The sequence below is a fragment of the Serinus canaria genome, chromosome 7, assembly GCF_022539315.1.
Source record: "Serinus canaria isolate serCan28SL12 chromosome 7, serCan2020, whole genome shotgun sequence".
NCBI classification, from domain to species: Eukaryota; Metazoa; Chordata; class Aves; order Passeriformes; family Fringillidae; genus Serinus; species Serinus canaria.
This window is the reverse complement of record NC_066321.1, coordinates 13,764,332-13,787,319: the sequence shown is the minus strand read 5'-3', so window position 1 is coordinate 13,787,319 and position 22,988 is coordinate 13,764,332. Positions and strand designations below refer to the sequence as shown.

Sequence of the window (22,988 nt, the reverse complement as noted above, 5' to 3'; positions counted from 1 at the left end):
AATTTTTAGCCTTGTGCACAGCAAAATATGGAAAGTTATGTGGATGGGCTGATCTAGGCAGAGCCTACCACAACTTCCATGGGGTTGTGGAGGCAATGTCAGGGTGAATCTTTAGCATGATGAGGGGTAATAGAATGGGTTAGAGTCACAGAGTGGGGTGGTTTTATGTATTCACCAGGATCTCCATTTGGGAGACATGACTTCATTTCTGTCAATGGTCACTGGTGAAACTGAGAGCAGAGTTGGGCTCACAGAGTCATGGCTTCTCAGGAGTTTGAATTGTTCTTGCCTAAAGCTGAGATGCCATCAAGAGCTCCTGCACACCTTTCTTACAGCAGACCGAGTGCCAGTGCACCAGGGAGCCAGAACTGGGCAGATCAGTCTGTCCTCATGGCCACCTGCCCATTGTAGGACAAGTGGAGTTGTTCTCTCATTCCCTTAGGTATGGTAAGTATGGCAAAGGGAGGCAGTGCTGGCTGTTCTGCTGGATCATGTTCTCAGTAATTGATCTGCTCCCTTCCCAGTGGTTCTTTTGAAGGTTGCACATGCTTTAATTATGTATGCATGTCCTGTCAATGCATATTAATTGTGTTACGCTTCTCCTCTGCAGAGGGAAACTTGCCCACGGCTGAAGTGTAACTAATGATGCCAAACCTTCTCTGGAGATGTGTGGTTATTGATTTTTGTTTTGTTTCAGTTCAGCCCTTCACCCCTTCCCCTCTCTCTTCAGATGGACTTGATTGGACCCTGCTCTGTGCCAGTGGTTGTGATTTCCCTCACCTTCAGTTTTTGTGACTAACCTGGTTCCTGTCTTTGGTTTTTTTGGGTGTCGCCGTCTGTGCTGTGGCCATGTGCTCACTTGCATGCAGTTGAGGAAAGGGCCTCCGGTGCCTCCGCCTCCAAAAGTCACCCCCTCCAAGGAGATCAAGCAGGAGAACATCATCAGTCTGTTTGATGACAATTTTGTCCCCGAGATAAGTGTGACAACCCCTTCGCAGGTTAGCTGCTATGCCCTGCCTATTTTTTCTCTGCCTCTGAACTCTTCCTTCAGACCATTCTTCTCTTTGGAGGTGTCAAGCCATGAAACCTGGTCAGGTGAAGAAGGAAAGCAAGTTCAGCATTGGACCTCAGAAGGCAAAGGATTACTTAGGAGCTGACTTGAAGGGGAGAGTACCTAAAAGGCAGTAACAGGTTGCCATTTGAGAGCTTTCATTCATAGCAAAAACAGGAGAAATGCACCTGGTCAAGATACCAGAAAGTAATTGCTGCGTTTGTTCAGCAGCAGTGCACATGGATTATGACTCCCTTCATATCCTGTGGTGTGCTACGCTTTCTCCAAAGCCATTGATCCTGAGTGTGGATGAAATGTGTTTTTTCTGCTCATGTACATCCCTAACTGCTGGCCTTGGCATCTCTGCCAGTTCTTGGAGAAGACAGTTTTGTGCCCTCTGTGCCTTCACTCATGGGCTTTGTAGTTTAAAGCCCAGGTCTGCGCAGGAAAGGCCAAAAGGAATTGGCAAAGTTCTCTTTGCAAAGCATAGTTGATGCTGGGCAGGACTGTGCCTGTAGTTAAGTCTGCTGACACAGTCTGTCAGTAGTATTGTCAAGTGGCACCATCTGAAGCCCTGAAAAAGGGAAAAGTTTTCAAATTATGGGTTTTCCTCTTCACTTGCCCTTTGATTTATGTCACTACCTGAGAAGCTGCCCAGTTGGGAAGTTCTCTGTTGGATCTAGGAGAATGGCAGTCCTTATGTGTATATAGGAGCCTGACCAGATTTCTGGCTGTATCATGAGATACCTGCATCTACTTTATTTAAATATATATATATACACACACATGTATATACACATGTACACATGTGTGTATATATATATTCCCTAAATGCTTGTTGAAGCACAAATCATATCTCTGTCAGTGCTCATCTGTGACTCATTCCCTCATTTCTCCTTGCGTCACTCTGCTCCATTGCCTCTGGTTTGCCACCTTCCACCCAGCTGCTGAGGGGCAGAGATGAAGTGGGGAGGGAAGGAAGTCCATGTTAGATTTGGCATTGCAATAGATGAAACTTGGAGAGTGGAGAGATGTTATGACATCAGTGTTGGAAGGTGGGGACTCCAGGCAGCTGAGCAGCTCTTTATCATCATCTGTGCTTCCTTTTCCTGTATTGTAATGGACAGCTCTTTCTACCCCATGGTCTGCCATGTATTTCCATGTGAATGCCAGCCCTTACATATATTCTTCTGCACCTGATCAGTGCTCTGAGCCAGGATGGGATCTGCTGTGACTTTTGACCAGATGGGAGTTCTGAGGGAGGACTCTGGTTTCCAGAACAATCTTCACTTCAAAGGCCCCTGGCACTCAGTGTGTTGCCCAGGGCTGTTCCTGTCAGCTCTCTTAGTTCCAGTGAGCTGTCTTGTGGGAGATTTGGGTAAAGGCAAGGAGTGTTAGCCCTTGCATTCATGTCTTGAATGACAGGTAAGACTATTCCATGGCTTCAGCCTTTGAGGTTTCACTACTAAGCAAACCTAAAGATTGGGGTTGTAACCTCTCTGATGGGTGGCTTGGATGTGCTGGAAGGATGTACTAGAATTACTAGAATGATAGTTGGTTTTTGCATGCTGGTCAGGGCTTATTATTGTGAGATGAGAGAGCTTGGTTCCTTGTCTTGATCCTTGTGGATCCCAAAAAGACATGTTCATAAGGCAGAGAAAAATTTGTGAGAAAATTGGGGTAAGAGAAAATTAGAAGAGGTGAAAATCATGGTGGCGTGCAGAGGACTTACCTTACAGGGTGTCACTTGCTACTTTCTAGAAGCTTTTCCATTGTGGGATTGTCATATAACTGTGGAGACCGACCTGCCAAATTTTGTGTTATTGAAAAGGTAGCTGGAGGAGTAGGGCCAGTGAGCTGGGAGGTTGTAGGAAACAGGGGCAAATCTTCCTGACTTCCCAGAGGCAGCAGCTTCCTCTGAAGCTGAGTAGAAAGCAGTATCTTGTGGTTAGATTAAATCTAAACCACCAAAGTGATAGTCCAGTCTTAAATGCTAATAATTTGTGTCCTTTGTAGTAATTTCTTATTAATGGTAATCTGCAAATGTGGGATCATTGTCTCTAGGTAGAGCATTATTCACTCAAAGGGAGTTATTGTGATGACTTTGAATAAAGTAGCAAAGCTTCTCAAGCGTATGCTTTTTAGAAGACTTACATGTGTAAGTTTATGGGATGCCTAGAAATGAAAACTTTTCAAAACAACATTTTTGAGTTGGGGGGGATTCACATCCCTTAGCTAGGGTGAGCTGCCATATTTTGTGTTTCTGACTCAGAAGGGAGGAGGAAATTAGCAGCTTTGGGAATTAGCTCTGAGGTCTCTCAGACTTCCCTTTCAGCAGTTTGAGTGGTATTCTGCCTGGATTTTTGTTCCTGAGATGGGTTGTATGGATGGGAGCTGGGGAAGTTGGTCTGTCAGTGTAAAGGCAGCTGGATGAGCTGTGGGGAGTGGATACAGATAGAGGAGCAGTCCTTCTCACTCGTCAGTGGCCGTGATCCCTTTGACCACAGCAGATCAGGTGCTTGCACCATGTCACTCATTTGGCCAGGTGGGAAGATAAACGAGTGCTGTGGAAGAGGCTCAGATTTGGTTTGCAGGGCCCCATGTGAGCTGCCTGGGATGGTGGGCACCAGGCAGTCAGGACTCACATCCAGTGTTTGCGCTGCCACCATTTCTTCTGCGCTTGCAGCCTCAGCTCCGGGATATCACACACCCTCCCTCCACCCTGCACACGCGCGTGTCTAATGCTCATACTACTTCTCTCCCTCACTGCTGCCAAGTTTGATGCCCCTGGGCCCTTCCAGGAGGGAGCCAGCCTGTTGGATCTGGATTTTGATCCCATTAAACCAGATGCCACTGTGGGGAAGACCCCCACACCCGCCTCCCAGGTTGGTTCATATCGCCGTTCTTCTCCCTTCATGACTGACTCGCACCCACCTGAACGATAGCATGGACCTGAGCTGTGGGTGGCTGGGCTTGGGTGTGGGTACCCAGGATGTGGACCTTGGTCTTCTCTGCTGGATGTGAAAGTACAGGAAGAATCAGGTGGCTGCTAGCCTGGCCAGTCAGGCACTAGGTCTTTGTGGGGTGCTTGGGCTTTGCTCTGATGATTCACTTAATGTATGTCCCTCCCTAGAGCAGCATCCTCTGTATGCTGTATGTATTAAAGTTGTTACTCTGTGGATGGGAATTCAGCCTGAGCTCTGTGCTCCTGCTGTAAATTGCTCTCAAATGGATTTTTAATTAACAGACACTTTGATAATCTGCAGTTACTTAAGGTGAATAAGGCTGTTAATGGATATTAAAGTGATGTGAAGCTCTTCTTTTTCTGTGTATGACACAGCCTGCATTCACAGTTGAGAAGCAGCTTCCTGCCTGTCACAGTGTGGTATCAAAAAGGAAGATGCCTAATTCTGTTCTGGTCTGTACCTGATCCTGTCCTCTGTCAGAGGCAGATGAACTGTGCCTCATGTTATGTCTACATGACTGGAGGCTTTGCAGTGCATCCTGAATATGGTGGTTGTCCATACTGAGGTTTTCCATTTTATATATGTGAAGTGGTTATTTTTTGCCATGGATGCCACTAAAATTTGTAATTAACATAATTGGGTTGTTTATAGTACATCTCCAGTATCATCATGTTAAGTAGGTCTGTATGGCACAGATTTTTGTAGGAATAAGACTTCTTTTGTCAGAACAATCACGCATTTGATTCCCCTAAATTAAAATACTGTATCTGCAAGATACTAGTTATTGTCATAATTGGATACACAACAATATGGCAAAGCTATCCTTTTTTGGAACTTTGAGGGCACATGGGCATTTTGTGTCTACTTGCCTTCAGGACAAGATGCATATCAGGATAATCCTTTTTGAAAAAAAAATAATTTTTTCTGAATCATCAGTTAGAACTCAGATGATTGGTTATACTTACATAGGATACGAGTATAAATTTGACTTTAAATGAAATTGTTATCCTTTCAGTAAGCAACAACTATTACACTAAGTGGGTTTTTCAAAAGTGCTCAGCAATAGCATATTTATTGTTCTAACCTAATTATTAGTAGCTTCAGAAGTCATTAAAAGAGTAAAAAATTAATAATTTCTACTGGTAACCAAAGTACAAAAACAGTGAAAACCACCTACGTATCAGAACAGTCAGATTTATTTCCTGTAGGGTGGGCAGTATGGCAGAGTGGTTATGGTATTTTACTGCTGATCCAAAGACCACAGAATCATAGAATGTTAAGGGGTTGGAAGGGACCTTAAAGATCTTCTATTCCCAGAGATGTATATAACAGATGTTTTCAAAACATGCAGAGATAAGTGCTGTTGAATGTCTATGTCTGCTTCAGTCTGGTCAGTGTTTGTAATGTTTGTACTCACTGATATAATCATGTATAAACATGTTTTATTTTTGTTGCTCTTTGACATGCTTAGTCTTTACCTTGGGATTTATGGGAGGTAAGAAATTCATACAGCTTTTGTCTCTCATCATGTCTGTTCACATGCCAGTGCCAGCTCTGTTCACATGCCTGTCTCCTTTCCTTCACTGCTTCTCCTTCCTGCACACCCCAGGCCAAAGTTGTTCTTTGTGCTGCTGGACCCACTTATGCACCTTGTATGAAGCCCCAGGGCCAGCCACACGTTTGCAAGTCGTTCTGGCACTCTAAACTTACCATTCTACCAGTGCACATGCCCATTGCCTTTCCCTGCTAACCCACTCATCCTTCCCTTGGCACAATGCTGTGACCTTCACCTCATACTTAACACCACTGTGGCATCATCCTCACTCTCCACAACACAGCATTTCCTAAACTCTCTGCATCCTGTTGGTCTCGTGTGCAATGCATAAATATCTCAGCTGTCATAAATATATCATCATTACTGCCTGTACCATTAGATATGTACACATCTGGAATTGTCTGTGGTGTTTGCTGTTCATTGACCGTCATTGTGCTGATGTGAATTTGTACACCCTGTGTCTCCACTGGAAGTTAACTGCAGGCCCAAGACTTGCCTGGAATCTGCCTCAGCCCCAGCTTTGGAGCTTGCTGACAGTGAGACCCTGCACATGCCCTGCATCTGAACAAAAACCTGGCCCTCGTTTATGCCCTCTCTACATATCTGGCCTGGGCAGGTCTCAGGTTGCTGCAGATTAGCTCCTTGAGAGGTATTTCAAGCACAACTACTTTTGAGTGCCCCTGGACTGGCAGCCAGCAGTGTGGACAGAAAATGCTTGGTCTGGGTTCTCAGGCCTGCTGCTGGAACTGGCTGTGTTCACTGAGTAAGCTCATGGCCTTGGCTCATGCAGGGGAATTGAGTCCTGCCAACCTTCCCATTCCCAAGGGCCAGATCACCCCCTAGAATGAGTGTACTTGGAAGGACACAACATAGCCCTGGCCTAAGGACTCACTGTGGCCACTACTCTCCTTCCCATGAGCTTGGGTGATGTCAAGGAAGAAGGCTTCCCCTGTGTGTTGTATCAGCCATCAGTGTTTAACATCTGTCCTTCCCCTGTATGTGCATTGTCAATCTGTCATAGGGAAGAAGTGGCTGGTTTAGCTAGGAAAAATCTCATTCCTTTCAGGGGAATGGGCAGGGGTAAGGTATGACTGTATCTGATTGAGCTGCGCTTACAGTCTTGGCTGTAAAAGGGTTTTTTTGACCACTTCTCTCATCCTGCAAACTGGTTTTACCCCAAAGAGAATCTGCTCAGCCAGGAAATGCTGCTAGTCAAGGTGTTCTCACTGTACCAGGTCTCACCTTGGCATACCATACACAAAGAGCAGAGCTTCCTGAGGCTGGGGAATCTTCCTCTTCAAGTCTTCTGAAGTGTTTTTGTTATAATTGTTCTTAGCTGTTGATGAGAGGAGACTTTTCTTGGGGTTCCTTAGTCCCACATGAGGTTAACAATTGCATAGAACCTTGAGTGCAGCAGAGCTGGCTTAGTTCTGCAGACTGGGAAATGTGCATTTGGTGTGCATGATGCTGCTGTTGGAATAAGCAAAGCTTTTAAACCTGGTAACAGCAGAGAGTGATTCTTTCTTTCCATGACTGTAAATGCTTTTATAGGTCTCAGGATGCCCCACAGGTATATAAAATAGAAAAATTAATAGTTGATATGAAAATGCCCTTTGTTGAAATTCAAGGGATTAATTTAGATCCAGTTTCTCTGATTATTCCATACTATTTTTGCAAATTATCTGCTTAAAAAAAAAAAACAAAACAAAACCCCAAACCCTCACCTTGAGGTCCTTTTCACTTGTCCATATTAAACTCAAGCATGGTCAGATAAAGCTGGCCTGGGATTTGTTCCAGTTTCACTGAACCCAAATGAAAACCTGGGAGTGAATCCAATTAAACAGGAGGAACTTTTGTAGCATTTCATATGCTACATATGAAATTTATTTACCTTATATTTACCTCATATTTACCTTAGCTCTACCAAAGCTGCTGAGGGAATCCTCTGTAGGATGGGAACAGCTCTGCTCTTTGTAATGTCTTCTGGCAGTATAGGGCTGTGCACATGGTGATTGGGAGACATGAGGAAGGATGTGATAGGGGAGGAAAGCCTGTGTTAGATGACACCACTGGAGCAGCTGAAGGTAAAGTAATGTATTTTTATTAAATCAAAGATTTATTTCTTTGTTGTTGCTGCTGTTGTTAGAATGCTGCTTGGAGCATTGTGCTAGTGCATGGCTAGTAGCCAGCTGGTACATTTAAGGTTTACCATGGTGATTGCTTTACTCTGAGGTTTTGTAAGGTTGGGACTATGAGGACTGCAAAATTAAGGAATCTGGACAATGTTTTGTTTTGAATATGATTGTATGCAGGGGTGCATGTGTCTGGATTTAACTCCAACTGGCAGTGAAGCACCACACAACCACTCATTCCCTCCCATTGGTGGGATGGAGGAGAAAATTGGAAAGATACAAGTAATAAAGCTTGTGGATTGAGATAAGACATCTTAATTCAAACAACATAATAATAATTGTAATGAAGAGAAAAATGACAGAGATAAATGAAACCCAAAAAAACCCCAAGTGAGGCAAATGAAAAACAGTAGCTCAACACCAGCTGACTGATGCCCAGCTCATTCCTGAGCAGTGGTGCCTGATCAGCTTTTCCCATAGTTTATACACTGAGCATGATGGCATTTGGGATATCCCTGCAGTCAGTTGGGGTCAGCTGTCCTTGCTGTGTCCCCTCCTGTCCTTGTGCCCCCCAGCCTCCTTGCTGGCATGAGAACCTGAAAAGTCCTTGACTTGGTGTAAGCACTGCTCAACAACAACTACATCATCAGTGTTGGAAACATTATTCTCATCCTAAATCCAAAACACAGCCCTGTACCAGCTGTTAATAAGAAACTCAACTATCCCAGCTGAAGGAGGACGATGTGTGTTTATCAGATGTATGAGGCATGTAGGCCTGCTAAAGCTGGGTATTCCCATGTATTAAAAATGGCAAATCTTGGGAGTCTTCCCAAATGCTACCTGGCCAGTCTCCCAAGGGGCTGATTTGCAGTCTTGGTGCTACCAGATCCAATGTTCTTCCTGCATTGTCGCAGTTTCTGGGAGGGGGAAATGATGCCTTTAATTTTGTGTTTAAAAGAGTTAATCTGACTCCAGATAAAGGAGAATAAAAACTTGAACCGCTGGAGGCCTGTCATAGGTGTTTGGTTGGTCTTCTGTTGTGCACAGAAACCCTTTTCCTCAGGCTTTTTGGAATAGTCTTTGTCAGGCAGTGATTTGTGGGTGATACTGAATGTCCTTGATGGTGGCAGCTTTTGTACAGTAGAAACTTTCCATCAGCACAAATGTGTTACGCACCCCATCTGGAATATTAATGGAAAATTGTTAGTAATAGAATATTCACAAAAGAATCCAAATCCACAACTCTTTGGGCCTGTCCAAAATTCAAGGGAGTGAAAGTTAACACAGTGTCCTGTTTGATTTGGTGCTAATGTCATGGTGGTGCTGGGTCTGGACTACTAAGTTTCATATCTGGACACATTCTTACCATGCTCTTTTGTTTCTGGGAGTAGGCAACTACTTCAATATTCTGTGATTGTTGTCCTTGGAAGTAGACTATGGAGAGATCCTTGTTCTTTGGCATGCAGGAGAACTTGTATTCTCTTACAAGTGGGCAATCTAGATCTAATAATAGATACTGTGTGTGTTAAGTGGATCTGCAGTTTGGATCATGAAAAGAGAAGCACACAGAATTTTTGGCGTTTCATTGATTTCCTCTGAATTATTGCATGGCTGGAGTTGAGGGTTTCTGACTTTGTTGTGATTTCCATGAGCTGCAGAGAAAGGGGAAGACAGAAATTCAGCCAGGCCCTGCAGTGTCTCACCTGTTAGTCAGCAGATGGCTCAGGCAGTGGCACAGAGCACTTGGGCAGGCTGGGCTGCACTTTGCTGCACACTCTTTGTGTGGCTGGAAGGAGAGTAACTTCCCATTGGGATGACTTTTGTATTGCAGCCTGCAGAAGCAGCCCGTGCAGGAGCTGAAGCAGCTGGATCAGAAGCAGCAGCTGGAGCTGAAGCATCTAAAACTGAAGCTGACTCAGGATCGGTAAACACCTCAAGGGACAGCAATCCCTTTCCTCCATCCCTTTGTTACACTGCACACGTGGGAGGCTGCACTGGGACAAGAGCTGTGTAGCTGCTTGGAAAAAAACATCCCTGCCACCAGAGGAGTTACAATGCTCTCATTCAGGGACCAGACTTAGTTGTTGCATTTTATCTGTGTAATGCTTAGGGAGAAGTCCTGCTGGAAAATTCAGCAAAAGAATTGTCCCTTCACCCATGTTATGAAGTCAGCCCACAGCCCATGCTGTCCTAAGCTGTGTTGTCAGCTGGATTCCCTCTTGCTTGCCATTTACTTTGCCTACCTGTCCTCTGGGCTCTGGCTGTGTCTCCTGAATATCCAGGCTTCCTCTCTTTTTGGTGACACTACTGCTCTTTTAGGGAAGAGGGGTAGGTCCTGTCTCATGGCAGCTTTGTTCCTACAGGCTGTCACATTTGAGTTGTCTGTTCCAGGAGGGCTCTATGAGATTGCATTGTGACCACAGCAACTGGAAAATGCTGGGCATTATGGTCTCAGGAAACCTACAATTCACCCCTGCCTTTCTGCAGCCTTAGGCATGGAAAGACAGCAGTCACCAATCCTGCCTTCTTGCTGCTGCTTCTGCTGTCCCTTGGGGTGTTCTTGCTGCTGACTGGTGTGCTTGGAAAACCCACTGAAGCCATGGGATGGTTGGGGTCTGGATCCTCCAGGGTGGACTTGGAGCTTCAGTTTTGGATTCTCTTTTCTCAATGTCTTTTTTTCCCTCCTTTGGCTGCCACTGCCTATCAGAGCTCTTTGCCTGCTGTTGTTGTGGAAACTTTCCCTGCAACTGTCAATGGCACTGTGGAAGGAGGTGCTTCATCTGAGAGAGCTGACATGCCCCCAGGATTTCTCTTCAAGGTGAGTGTGTGGCTGTGCAGCATCGAGTTCCTGGTGAGGGTTTTTTCCTCTCCTGTAAGGCATTAACTGCTTTCACTCAGCATGGCCATGGGCTAGGGCACATTGAAAGGCAGAACAGAAGTTGATAAACCTTCCTCTCCAGCAGTGCAGCTTCATGCAGTTCCAGATGTTTCAGAGGATTATGTAAGAGCATCAGCACCTAAAGGTCTTGCTGTACTGTGCAGCAAAATCTGTTCTCTGTGCTGGGGTGGTTTCTGTCTTGGCGGTGTGGTGGTGTCAGTCACAGACTCTGGATAGTAGATAAAATGTGCTCCTGACAGGAAAAGTTAAGCTTTGGTGCAAGTTGACAAATTGAAAAGAGTTGGGAACACCAGCAGAAACAGTGGACTCCATGTTCGGGGAAGTTAGAAAGTCAGAATTAACAGGGGAGAGTATAGGACTAGACAGGGAAGTTGGGTGGGCATTCTGAATATGCCAAAGATGACTTGCAGCAAAGGAGTGGAGGAAGGAGTGATTTTGGGTGAGGAAAAGCCACAAATTTAATGTCTGTAGGGGAGTGGGGTAGCCAGAAAGCACAGCTGTATCATGCCCTGAAAGTGAAAATTTACAGCATCTTACTATAGGAACATTTCCCTGCTTTAGTAATTCCCATTTTTTTTCTGTGAGTTCCATTGAAAGCGAAAGAATGGCAAAGCCCTGAAGAATGACAGGAGGCTCATAACATTTAGTGTGGTTTCAGGTGGCATTTTAGGCTGTAGTGCTCAAAGTGCTGCTCTCCTGTCCCTGCAGGTCCAGGCCATGCACGATTACACGGCCACCGACACTGACGAGCTGCAGCTGAAGGCTGGGGACGTGGTGCTTGTGATTCCATTTGAGAACCCTGAGGAGCAGGTGAGTGGGGGAGGCAGGGTGTGAGCATGGGCCAGGTGGAGCCAAGGGGGTCTCCTGAGCTGCTTCTTTCTTCACTAACAGTTGGCTGTCTGAATCCTGAGCCGTTAGTTTGTGGCTGGGAGCTGGCAAGAGAGCTGGTTGTCCTTGAGCTTGAGATTGGCTTCTTGCAACAGAGGGGAGGACTCTGCTTGTTACTGGAAAGTGGAGACATTATCCTGCGTAAAGCATGTGCAGTAGCCATGGATTCTTGTCCCTATCAAAACATTTGAGCCAATACAGTGGCTCTCTTGATCAGGGAGCACAACAGAGCCCATACTTTGCCTCCTCACTGCCCCTAAACTCGATGCACATTCCCTATAACCACTACAGCACAGACTATGGCATTGAAAGTAGTGACTCATACCTTATGATGTTTTCTTCTCTTTTGAGAAATGTTGGAGCTCTGAGCAAGCAGCTGGTGGTGGATGATGTCTTGCACTTCAGCACAGCAGTGGCTGTTTCCAAATGACTGTGTTTGGTCAGGAGATGGCAGTAGAACCAAAGGCTAGAACAGGTCTCAGCTCCAGAGAACAAGTCTTGCTGCCCATCTTCTACCTGAATTTACTTGGTCGTGTTTTATTTTAATTTGAGCTAGAAGCCTTGAGTAAGTCCTCATCACTTTCTGTGTTTGAGGGCACCCAGCTGACAATCTGCAGCAGTTTTACTACTTTGACTGGGAGAGGAGTTGAGTTTATAAAGTTAATGCTCCCATCTCTAGGTTTCTGTTTGGAAAAGAAAGAGAATTCTCCAAATTGATTGAGCAGTCATCAGCTCTTTGGCTTTGGCCAAGTTCAGATAAGATCTGGATGCCACAAGGGGTAAAGGGAAGATGATGTAGTTCACTAACTCAGAAAATGTGGGTCCTCTTTGTGGCCCAGCTGTTGGCTTTGTGAATTGTGGAGGCAGATCACACTGATGTTTGTGAAATGGAGCTATAAAATGCCAGCAGTTCCCACACAGCTAGAGGAGGAGAGGTTTTTGGGGAACAGGCACTGATTCCTTCTGGAGACGAGACTCCCCACTGGGTGGGACTGCCCTGCACAAGCATTTGTGAACGTTTCTTTCTCAGAAAGCTTTCTGGATGGGAAATGAGTATCAGCTCCCCCAGTTTCTGTGGTAGGAGATGGCATTTTTGGATCAGAGTTTTTCAATGCCCTGTGTTTGCACTTTAGCTGGATGTGGGTGCAACAGCCATGAACTCGAGACTCTCCAAGCTGCAGAGGGTGAGCTCTGAGTGTTGCTAACATGACTCTGTAGCTGCACTGAAGCCCTCTAACCCTTCTACAGTGTATCCTGTGCTACAACTCATTTCCCTAACCTCAACCATACCCAGCCAGGAATTGCTGGCTGTTAACAGGTGCATGAACTGTGCACGTGAGTGGAGGGAGCTTAGGATACTAGACTGATTCCCATCCCTACCTTGTAGCTTAGGTCTCAGTTTGTGGGTATGTCCAGGCCTGGATTCATCTCTCTTGATAGAAGAAAGGGTGGAGGGCAGCAACACTTCTAAGCTGGCGCTTCAAGTGATGTGGCTTGTTAAGGTCTTATCTGGATCCTCATGTCTAATCCCACAGCCGAGGAGACCCTTCATAGCAGGATGTGGTGGGAGTGATGCATGCATGCTCTATGGCACAGCACTATGTGCAAATGGATGAGCTTTTGTGCCTGACGTGCTGTGAGCTGGAAGCTGCCTCCTTGGCAGACACTTGGGCCCAGTGTCTTCTGCCTCATTGTTTGTCTTCCTGATTTATGGCATGCCAATCCTTCCACAGCCCCTGCAGCTGGCTGCTGCAGATGGGCTCCCATCTCGTGTCATTCCCATGACATCTCCCGAATGTTCCAATCGAAGGCAGCAGTCAGGGCTGAGTGAGCCTGCAGGCTCTGGGAGCTGTGCAGCTCTCGTGCCCCATGCTGCACTCTAAACCCCTTGGCTGCCCCACTGCAAATGAGTGGGAGATGTGCATGGAAGGGGAGCTTCCATGGTGGCAGCTCCAAGGCAGGCAGAGAATAGAGTGGTTGCACACCTGAGCTGCAAGCTCAGTACAGCCCTCCCACCTTGAATATTTTGAATATGTCCCTAGGATGGAGCAGAAATCTCAATGCCAGACAACCTGCAGGCAGAGGGTGGGAAGTGTGATTTTGCTCATGAGCAGGTTCTACCAAGCAGGGTTCCTTTTGCCTGACTGAAAATTCATCTGTGTTTTTAGATGTATAGGTTGGAGGCTAGGGAAGACCTTATTGACACCTCTAAATCACATGTAGCCAAAATTTGGGAATTTTGCTAACCTCACCTTGCATCAAACCAAACAGACTGCTGAGTTTTGGGAAGATGGGTTGGGTTCCTCAGCTCCCAATTCCCATAGATCAGGATTTCAGCATAGCAAGTAAGACTCCTTTTGCCTATACCACCTCTAAAATGCCAGCCATCTGGGTCCCCTGGCTGGAGCAGGGAGGAACAGCTCCTGGAGCTGATTCATCCTTTCCAAAGACTTGTGCCTGAGATGAATGGGGTGAATTACATGCTGGAGGTGCCTGTCTCTCTTATGGCTGTGGAGAATGCTAGACCTCTCATGTTTGCATTGTGAAGGGTGAGATAGGTGATTCCCATCCTGTAGCTCTGGAGTCTCTTTTGGCAGAATTTCTCCTGTTTCAGTGGTGTAAATGATGACATGTTTCTGTTACATTTTTTACTATGTCTGCCCGGTCTGGGTCAGATGGGAGCTTTGGTATGAACTCTGGTGGGATGTAGCCTTTTCTCTGTTCAAAAGGAAACAACAGCATTTTTTCCTGCTCCCCATACTCCTCCTGGATTGTCTCCAAGCCAAATAAGAGCATGGCTTTGGTAATGTCTTGACACCTCCTTGGCCTGCACCCTGTAAGAAAAATCCCTGCTCACATCTGTTCCTTAGCATCTGATCTCTGTCTTCTCCTCCAGGACGAAGGATGGCTGATGGGTGTGAAGGAGTCTGACTGGATCCAGCATAAGGAACTTGACCAATGCCGAGGGGTTTTCCCTGAGAATTTCACAGAACGGGTGCAGTGAAAGTCCAAGCCCACCAGCTGCATTTCTGCTGGAAGAAAGCAAGTTTTCTGGTAGATAACTGAAAAAGAACTACGAAAGGAAATGAAGAGAGAATTATGAAGGAATAGAAGCCTGAAAAAAAAGTCAACTTAAAGGGTGTGTTCTTCTCAAAGAGCAGGGTTTCAGAAGTTAATTGAAATTCAAAGTGTTATTGAAATATATACATATTAATAATAATAAGGCAATTCAGATACCCTCTTCCCCTTTGGTTTAAACAGCATTTGGATTCAAAGGACTGGTGCAGAAGCAACTCAGTGAGGTTCTCCAAGTACTGCACTGGCTGAATTGTCAGATGTCAGTCTGATTCCTGGAAAGGCAGTATTTGTTGAATGGCTTGAAAGTAGAAGCTCTGTTTGCTCTTGGGTGGGTTAATCTGTTTTGTCTTGAAGGTGGCTTGCATGGCAACCATAAAAATTCAGACTTCCCTACATCTTCAACCTACAGTAGGCCAAACTTTCTGTTATGCTGTTGAAAAAAAAAATTTAGTGTATAGTGTTCATCACTACAATGTATGTGTGTGTGTGTGTGTGTGTGTGTATTTTATTTTCCTCCTTTAAAACAATGTTACATAAACTGTGATTTTATACATGTAAAGAGAGAAGAAACTACATGGAAAGGGCATGAAGAAGGTGAAATGTGTGAAGCTGTGCTCAGTCCAAAGTTCTTTCAAATGCAGGCACCTAAATTCTCTCAGTAGTGTTGGCCTTTGAAAACCTAAGGGGAATGGACAAATTCAAGAGGAGAAACAAGACAAAACAAACAGATGCCATTTGGATGTCTGAAATTTAGGAGAGGGAATCCTCTAGTACACACATCCCCATCCCCTACCCCCCCAAAAAAACCCAAACCTATTGGTGGATTCAGAAAAGCTTAGATTTATGTAGATGGAAGATAGCTCTAAAATCTACTGGTTAGAAAATTTGCTTTTAAAGACAGAGATAAGGGATTTTGGTTTTTTTTCTGTAAGAATATCAAAGAGAAAACACTGATAAAAAAACAAATTACTTCCTGTGCTTTTCTTTGGCGTTGTTTTTTGTGGAATTGTATTTATTTTCCTTTGAAGAGTTCTATAAGTGAAATATTGTTAGATCAGCTTTTTCCAGTGCTGTGCTGATGATCAAGTTTTCAGTCTCTGAAAACTGGACTCTTGAAATGCTCGTTTAAAATGGCTGTGTGACTTCATGCTATTGTAATGCATTAGAAAGGAAGGCAAGAATATCAAAGTGTCAGTGTCAAGAAGACACTCTGCAGTCTAATACTGATGCTCAGTCCTTTCCTTTACCTTTCCTTTGCTTCTGTTTGTTTTTGAATTTTGTTTTTTTTTTTTTTTTTTTTTAGTTTAGACAAGCAGATGACAAGGCATATTCTAAGTGCATATTACACTTGTCAATATAAGCCAGTCTGGCTCTCCAAGACTCTAAAGTCCCACAAAGGTACTTTATAAACGTTACTTGAATACTGATGCAGCTGGCAAGCAAGTCAGGCTGTTTTAATTTTTTACAGCTTCCCCTCCTCCCCCATGATGGTTTTGCCCTGAAGGGATTTTTAACAGTGAGGTTATGCCACGCTCAGGATCACTCTGAAATGATCTTTCAAACTGGTAGGAGTTGGCTTTTGTCAAAGCTGCACAAAATGCTGACAGAGTACTGAAAATCTCACCTTTTCCAGTCTGTTTGGATTATTTGTAGAACAACAGAAAAATATTGTAGGGCAAAAATTGTGTTTAAAAAAAACTACAACAACTTAGTTTGGAGGAACAGATCTGATTTTGATTAGAAAATATATTCTTATAGATGCAAGCATTGTTGGAGTTCCTCCTGCTTTCATCTTGGGAGAAGATCCATGCTAGTTATTTACAGCAACATAACAGGCATTAAATCTGTCCTATATACCCCAATCCCTTCTCCTTTTTAAAAGAAAAAATGTGCAGGAATTTATTTTGCATCACTGTTAGAAACCCCAATAGTATTTAGGAGTAACCGCTCACAATACAGAAGGACTGGACTCCACAAATTTTGGTATGGTGAGCTGTTGCTTTAGAATACTGCCCTGTTTGATTTTGTTTTTCCTTTTTCATCAGGGTTGTCTTTATTATTACTCTTTTTTGTTTTTCAAAATATCTATTTTTATGCATTTGTGACTCCCATTACTCTTTTAAAGATTATTCATATAAAAATATACATTTAAATATACATAGAAATATATATATATAAAAAAGCGGGTTGATCCAATTAACATAATGCTGTCAGCTTAAAATGTTTATTTTTATGCAAAACCTGTGGATAATAGCTTTGTTTTTTTTAAAAAAAGGACAAGATTCTAAGTTACCAGAGCTGTGATTTTTGTCTTGTAGTAACTGTTCTAGACCATTTAGAAAGCTGTGCTGATACCTAATTTATTGTGGGGTTTTTTTTGCTGTTGTTGTCCTCTGCTGTGCTTGAACCAGATGACTGTCCCAACAAAGATCCTTGTAAGGCCTTTTCATTTTATTGAGCTTGCAGAGCAACTATCCAGTACTGTATTGTCCCTGCAGAAGTGGTAGCACTTTGCAAAAAAGGGATGTTGTTTTCAGGTCACGTGAGTGATGCTCCAGTGTTGCTGGTGGGGAGAGTGTTGTGTCTCTCTCCCTTTGCTTCCCCCGACCCCAAAACCCCCAAGCCCCGTGGCTTTAGAGCAGGTTAGGGTGGGTTACCTGGATCTTGCATTGCTCACAGATAAGTGGTGTCAGCACATCTCAGTCAGGTTCTGAAAATGCAGGATCAGACCCACAGTTTATAAATTGCCTTATGTGAAAGTAGGATGGCAGAGCAGGAAACTTGTAGATGGCAGTGTTCTTTAGAACCAGGAGAGCTGTCTCCTGGGTCGTTCAGCCCCTTGTAAACAGCCATGGCTCCACCCATTTTCAGTGTTTTTACATCTCCTAAATACCTTGATTCTGGTTGGTATTACCTGGTGAAATGAACTTCCCCTTTTCTTTGGTTTAGATCTGATTCAAATAGAAGGAGGGACAGTAAACTCCCAAGTAGGCTGTGCCCTTCTGGTTTTTCAGTTTGCAGGCTGAACTGAAAAATTGAGAAAAAATGTAAGGGTGACCTGAGACAATTTTTTTCCCCCATTTTCGCAGTGGAATGAAAAAGGGAAAAATTGAAACAAAGAAATCCTTTCATACCAAAATGAAACATTAATTTCTAGGCTTGCATTTTAACAAATGTTATGTCTTGGGCTGTAACAAGTTGCTTTGAAGCAAAAATGTGAAACCTTCTGTTTTGAAAATACTGAAAGAAAATGTTTTAATGTTAATAGTCTTTTTGCCTTTGCCTTTTTTCTTAATCTGATGACTGGTTTCAGTTAACTCTAAACTGTATTTTTTTGCAATTATCCACTGAAGAGAACCCAAAGAAGCCCAGTTCTGCTCCACTGACAGATACACTGGACACATTTCAGGGATTACTTGGTATCTGGCCCATCAAAGCTGCTGTTTTCCCCATTTAATAATCTTCCACTTGATTGTTCTACTGGGTGAAAAATAAAAGCATCTCTCATCCCGTGCCATTGACTGGTTTTGTAGCTGGACTTAAAAAGACAATTCTTGCTCTGTTGGCTTCAGTTTGGTTACAGATTTATGATACTCCAGTTTGAGCCTAATCCTAGTATGAAGTGGGAATTAATATTTACCCAACTGATAAGAAAGAAATAAGGCATTGTTTCCCCCCACCCCTTTTTCTATCTCAGCAGTGTCAGTAATATATCTATTTGACAGAATTAAGGAAAAGTCCCAGGGTGAAGAAGAGTCTGTGTTCCAGGTGAGACTCTCACATCCTCTGTGCTATTTTCCATGGGAATTCCTCAGCTGTCTGCTTTTATCACCTTTGTTTTGCTTGGCTGTTGAGGTGAGGCAGTAAATGGGGTTGTGCAGGTTCATTTCCAGCTGCTCAAAGCTGGTAGTGCTTTGTGTGAATTGTGCCACAATCCCTGAAGCTTTGTTCACTGTTGCAGAGCCCTTTCCTATCCCACTATCCTAAGACCATGGCCAAGGCAGACAGCCCCAAGTCAAAGGGGACTTGGAGCAGGACTGAGGGCTCCAAATTCTACCTGGATCTAGGATGTCAGTTCAATTAGGTTTTGCAGTAGCCTCTTGGAGAGAAAAGGCCCAAGGCTAAGGAGATGGAGGAGAGGATGGAGGGATGACTCATCTTTCTCATTTTGGGTTGATGCACTGACTCCCTCACCTCTTAGTTCCAGGGAGAAACTCTGCAGGGCTGAGAACAAAATATGGATGGCCAAGATGTGTGTGTTCAATCTGATAACAGGTGTTTCTTGCCTGCCAGTGGCACTGAGTTCAGAGCTTGTTTCCTGCTCAGGGCCGGACAGACACAATGCTCTGCCACAGGTATTTGCATGCTGTGCAGTCAGTGCCCCCAGACAGTGAATGTCCTTGTCTGAAGGAGGCAGAGGTGTCTCTCAGCCCTTTCTAGGAAGACCTGTGGATCTCCCACAGACAAGGGAGGACTGTGTGCATCTAACACAGTAGCCTGTGATTTCAGTACTGGCCCCATTCTCCAGCTCCTCTCACTTCCCAGCCTCTCCCATGCTCTTTGAGGATGATGGCAACACACCAGCCAAAAAGTGCAAAGCCAGAAGATGCACAAACATGTCCATCAGCAAATCCTACATAATGCAGCTTGATAGTGCTGATATCAGGAAAAGAAGCAACAACTGTTCTTCTCTGGGCCACCAAAGGGAAGCTACTCCTTGCCACACAGGCACTGTCACACCTGGTACTGGTGCAGACACCTCTCTGCTTGCATGCTCTGGTTCACACCTTTTTGCATAGCTCCTGGTGGAAAGGAGTCCTGGCTGGTGCCCAGAGCTGGATTGTGGCACCAGCCCTCACAAACCATCAGGTCTAGTTGACACGTGGGGGCTCAGAATAAAAGGCTCTTTTGGAAATTTTTCTTATGAAACTAAATGGAGAAACTACAGCTGTGAAGACTGGTCTGTAGAAGCTTGTACTTTGATGTGTCCTATGGCTATAATTCCTTCTCCTCCTTCTGCAGCTTATTCTGCTATCCTGACCCTAGTCTGCATTTCATGTAGAGGGTGCCTACTTGAAACTTGCCAGATGCAGTCCTGGGCTTATTGCTTCTCTTTAGCTGAATTAAGTGGGAACGACTTTGGCAGTGTATTAGCAATCTCTTTTCCTTCTGTTAATTCAGTCTCTGAGTTTATTCACAATGACCTGAAACGTGTTTGGGGGTTGAGTGGTTTTTTAATGAATTTTTGTTTTGTTTAATCAAAGCTGAACAATTCCCATTGTATTTAGAGCTGTGATACCCAGTTCCACAAGTACTAGATGAATTTGTCCCATCTTGTTTCTTGGTGATGTTCAGAAATATAATTTGTGTCATCCTAAATCCTGTGTCAGTTTCTCTCTCTATTTTTTTCCTGCCTTTATATTAAGAAGCTGAAACAATTCAGGACATTTTTCTTCCCACAGAGGTGAGTAGCTTCATAGATGTTTGGTGTCCAGTCACCTTTAACATTGGGAGTTCTTACAGTCACATGGGATGGAGAAGGTGATGCTGGTCCTTACAAAAGCAGGGTAAGCTCTTGTAGCAGCCATCTTTGGTCCAGTTGATTGTGACACTAAATGAAAGTAGTGTAAGGAAGGATTTGAGATCTTTCCTTTTTATTAGCTACTGACCCCAAAGTAATGTGACCATCATTGTCTAAGGCAGGTCTTTTGGTGGGACTATGACACTGCAAGGGCACTCTGTGCCACCTGGCCAAACTTTTCTCAGCTCCCTCTGGCCTGCTGCCCCACCTGTGTGAGCTCAGCTCCCAGGCTGGCTTTGGGTTCTGCTCTTTAAATTGGACATTTCCTTTGCAGGTAGAAAAGGGGGTGTTTGTGCCCATCAGCCCCAGGGATTGAGGGACAGGATTAGAAGGATTCACAGTTCATGGCTGACTGGTTTTGGGGCCACTCCTTCCCTCAGATGCCTGATTCCAGACAGGCTTGGCACAGCTGTAAATTGGTGCCAGTGCACACTTTGATGAATGGACTGCCAGAGTCCACTGCTTTAGGAAGCAGCCCCAAAAGCCCTGGAGCCAGCTCAGGGAGCTGTCTAGGCTGTGCTTGCACCATTCCTTCACTTCCAGACAGCCTGGAGGGTTTAGTGCCTTTTAAGCTCTCACCTCTATGGCATTGGGATGGACCTGAGTCAGGTTTTGTGGCAGAGAGAGAACAAGAGGCAGGCTGTGCCCCTGGAACTATCACTGCAGTGGGTGACTCGGGCTCTGCCGTGGTGTGTGGCCCCTGGGAGGCTGAGCTGGGCCAGCTCTGCTGCAGATGGAAGATCACAGGGCAGGAGCAAGACCCAGAGGCTTTGTACATGCCTTCTGCATGTTCTGCCTCACAGTTTCCTTCCCATCACCTAGAAATATGAAGAAATGGGAGGGGAGAAGACAGAAGAGTAGGAGCAGTGAAGAATTCATTGTCAGAGCCTCTGCTCAGCTGCATAATTCATTCCCAGTGATGTTTTGTTGCTCCAAACAAGCAGCAGTTGGTGTCACTGGCCATGTTCAGGCTGTGGCCACATAAGCTCTGGCAGCACATCTGGAGCAGGATCAGGCTCAAGGGGCCCTGGTCCAACCTCAGGGAAGACTGGGCATCCCTCTGGCAACACAGCTGGAGAAAGAAACCTCTGAAATGGGGGAGACACATGTGGCACCAGGTGAGGCTGGAGTGTCTGGGAGTGGCAAGGTGGAAGCCAGAGCATTCTGTTCTGCGATGGACTGGCAGTGACTGGTGTCAGTCACCTCATGACATGCCCACATGAAGGGTCAAGTTGGTGCCAGGGCTGTCCTTCAGTAGGACCCCATGCCCCCAGGGAAGACCCATGACAGGAAGCTTGAGCTCCAGTGGGCACCTGGGAGTCAGTCCACAACGGTGAGGAGAAGATGGGAGTTTGGGGCAGCACTCAGCAATTTCTCCTGTTTGCTGGCTGGGTGAAGCTGGTGCCCTTTGCAGAGCAGAATTGCTGCTTCAGCACGTGGAGGAGCCTCTGCTGTGCAGCCCAATCCACAGAGCCATTAATAATGGTGTGGGAGCAGGAATTCAGCAAGTGCCCATGATTAATTAGCTGATCACAAGCAGTTAATGGCCAGGCTGCTCTCCTTGGCCCTGTGGTGCAGGTAATGGAACAGGCATTGCTTCCCACTGGGCGAGGCATAGCCCCCTGCCAGGGGCAATGGGCAGACTCTGTGAGCTGTTCTCATGTGCTGCTGAGAGGTTTGGGCTGAGATTGTTCTTTTGGATGCTGAGGGAATAGATGTGTAAGGGAACTTGTTAGTTATCAAAGTCAGGTAGGCAACTCTGGCCCAGCCCAACCTAATATCAGCTTTCCTTTTCCTAGCACTGCTGCTTCCTCACGTCCTGCTTGTGCTCCCTCTTACTGAGGCTGACTTCTTCCCATGTACTCTGCTTGGCTCAGCACTTCCTCATGAATTAATATTTAGAAAATCAGGTGCCACCTATGCTGCATCAGGCACTGGAGATGACAGAGCCATGCTGTAATGAGGACATGAAAGCAAGGCTGCTTTTTGAAATCCAACTGATGAGGAAGCAATCCACTCCAGTAGTGACCCTGCCAGGGAGAGGCCTGAGCTCCACCAAGTGCAAATGATTGCCTCTGTCCCAGCTGCTTAGCAATAAGATAAGAGAAAGAAAAGCTCTAGCAGGAGTGCAAGGTATAGGAATTAAATTGCACACATTTTCATCTTTTGAGCAATATGATACAGCCCAGGGTATAAAATGAATGTGATGGGACTGAGACTGCTGCTGTGCTGCCAGTAAGGAGTGCAAGCCTTGTCCTGTGTCCCAAAGGGACATGATCATGTGCCCCTTTAGGGCATGTTCTGTGACAGTCACAATGATGCCTATTACAGCAGAAGTGAAGCAGGTACAGAACCCCCTGTGCCACAGACTGTAATTTCTCCTATCTCCAATTCAGCGACCTGTGAGAGCCTCCTGGAGTGACTTCCCCTCTCTAATGTCCAGGATTGCCTCTGTACATCTCTATTAGAGGCCTCCAGGAGAGACCTGACTATTGATTTTGCAGAAAGTGCTGTATTTGCTACTGAGGGCAATGCTGCTTTGGGAGCGAGCTGGCCACACGGAGGCACTCGTGACATCCATGAGCTCCCTGTCTCAGTGTGAAGCATCCCAAAGGTCTGAAAAACACCTGCTGTATGCCAGACTTCTGGCTGGCTCCCCTGGGGAAATCTGAGAAAAGTTCAAACTGAAAAAAGCTCATCTGTGCTGGGAGCAGTCACAGTGTTTTAGTGGCTGGGCCATGGCATTGCACTTGATGGTCACATTAACCAGAGGTGCCTCCAGCCCTCTAAGAACTTTCCCCATAAGGCACAGCAGAAGCTGGCTTTGCTCCTCTCTGA

At 45.2% G+C, this 22,988-nt stretch overlaps 1 protein-coding gene across 6 annotated transcripts in view; it reads left to right on the top strand.

Moving 5' to 3' along the window:
- The window catches only part of BIN1 (bridging integrator 1), an 87,566-nt gene extending 69,482 nt beyond the window's left edge, over nt 1-18,084 (top strand). For 2 of the 6 annotated variants that reach the window (XM_018911392.3, XM_009087862.4), the window contains 7 exons: nt 870-998; nt 3,829-3,936; nt 5,489-5,512; nt 9,536-9,628; nt 10,412-10,522; nt 11,312-11,413; nt 14,388-18,084. In XM_018911392.3, the coding sequence (XP_018766937.1) occupies nt 870-998; nt 3,829-3,936; nt 5,489-5,512; nt 9,536-9,628; nt 10,412-10,522; nt 11,312-11,413; nt 14,388-14,495 (675 nt within the window). In that variant the 3' untranslated portion in view covers nt 14,496-18,084. The remainder of the gene's footprint in view (nt 1-869; nt 999-3,828; nt 3,937-5,488; nt 5,513-9,535; nt 9,629-10,411; nt 10,523-11,311; nt 11,414-14,387) is intronic. The other 4 variants (XM_009087866.4, XM_009087864.4, XM_009087868.4 and 1 more) reach the window with 2 other exon arrangements.
- Nucleotides 18,085-22,988: the final 4,904 nt, after the last annotated feature.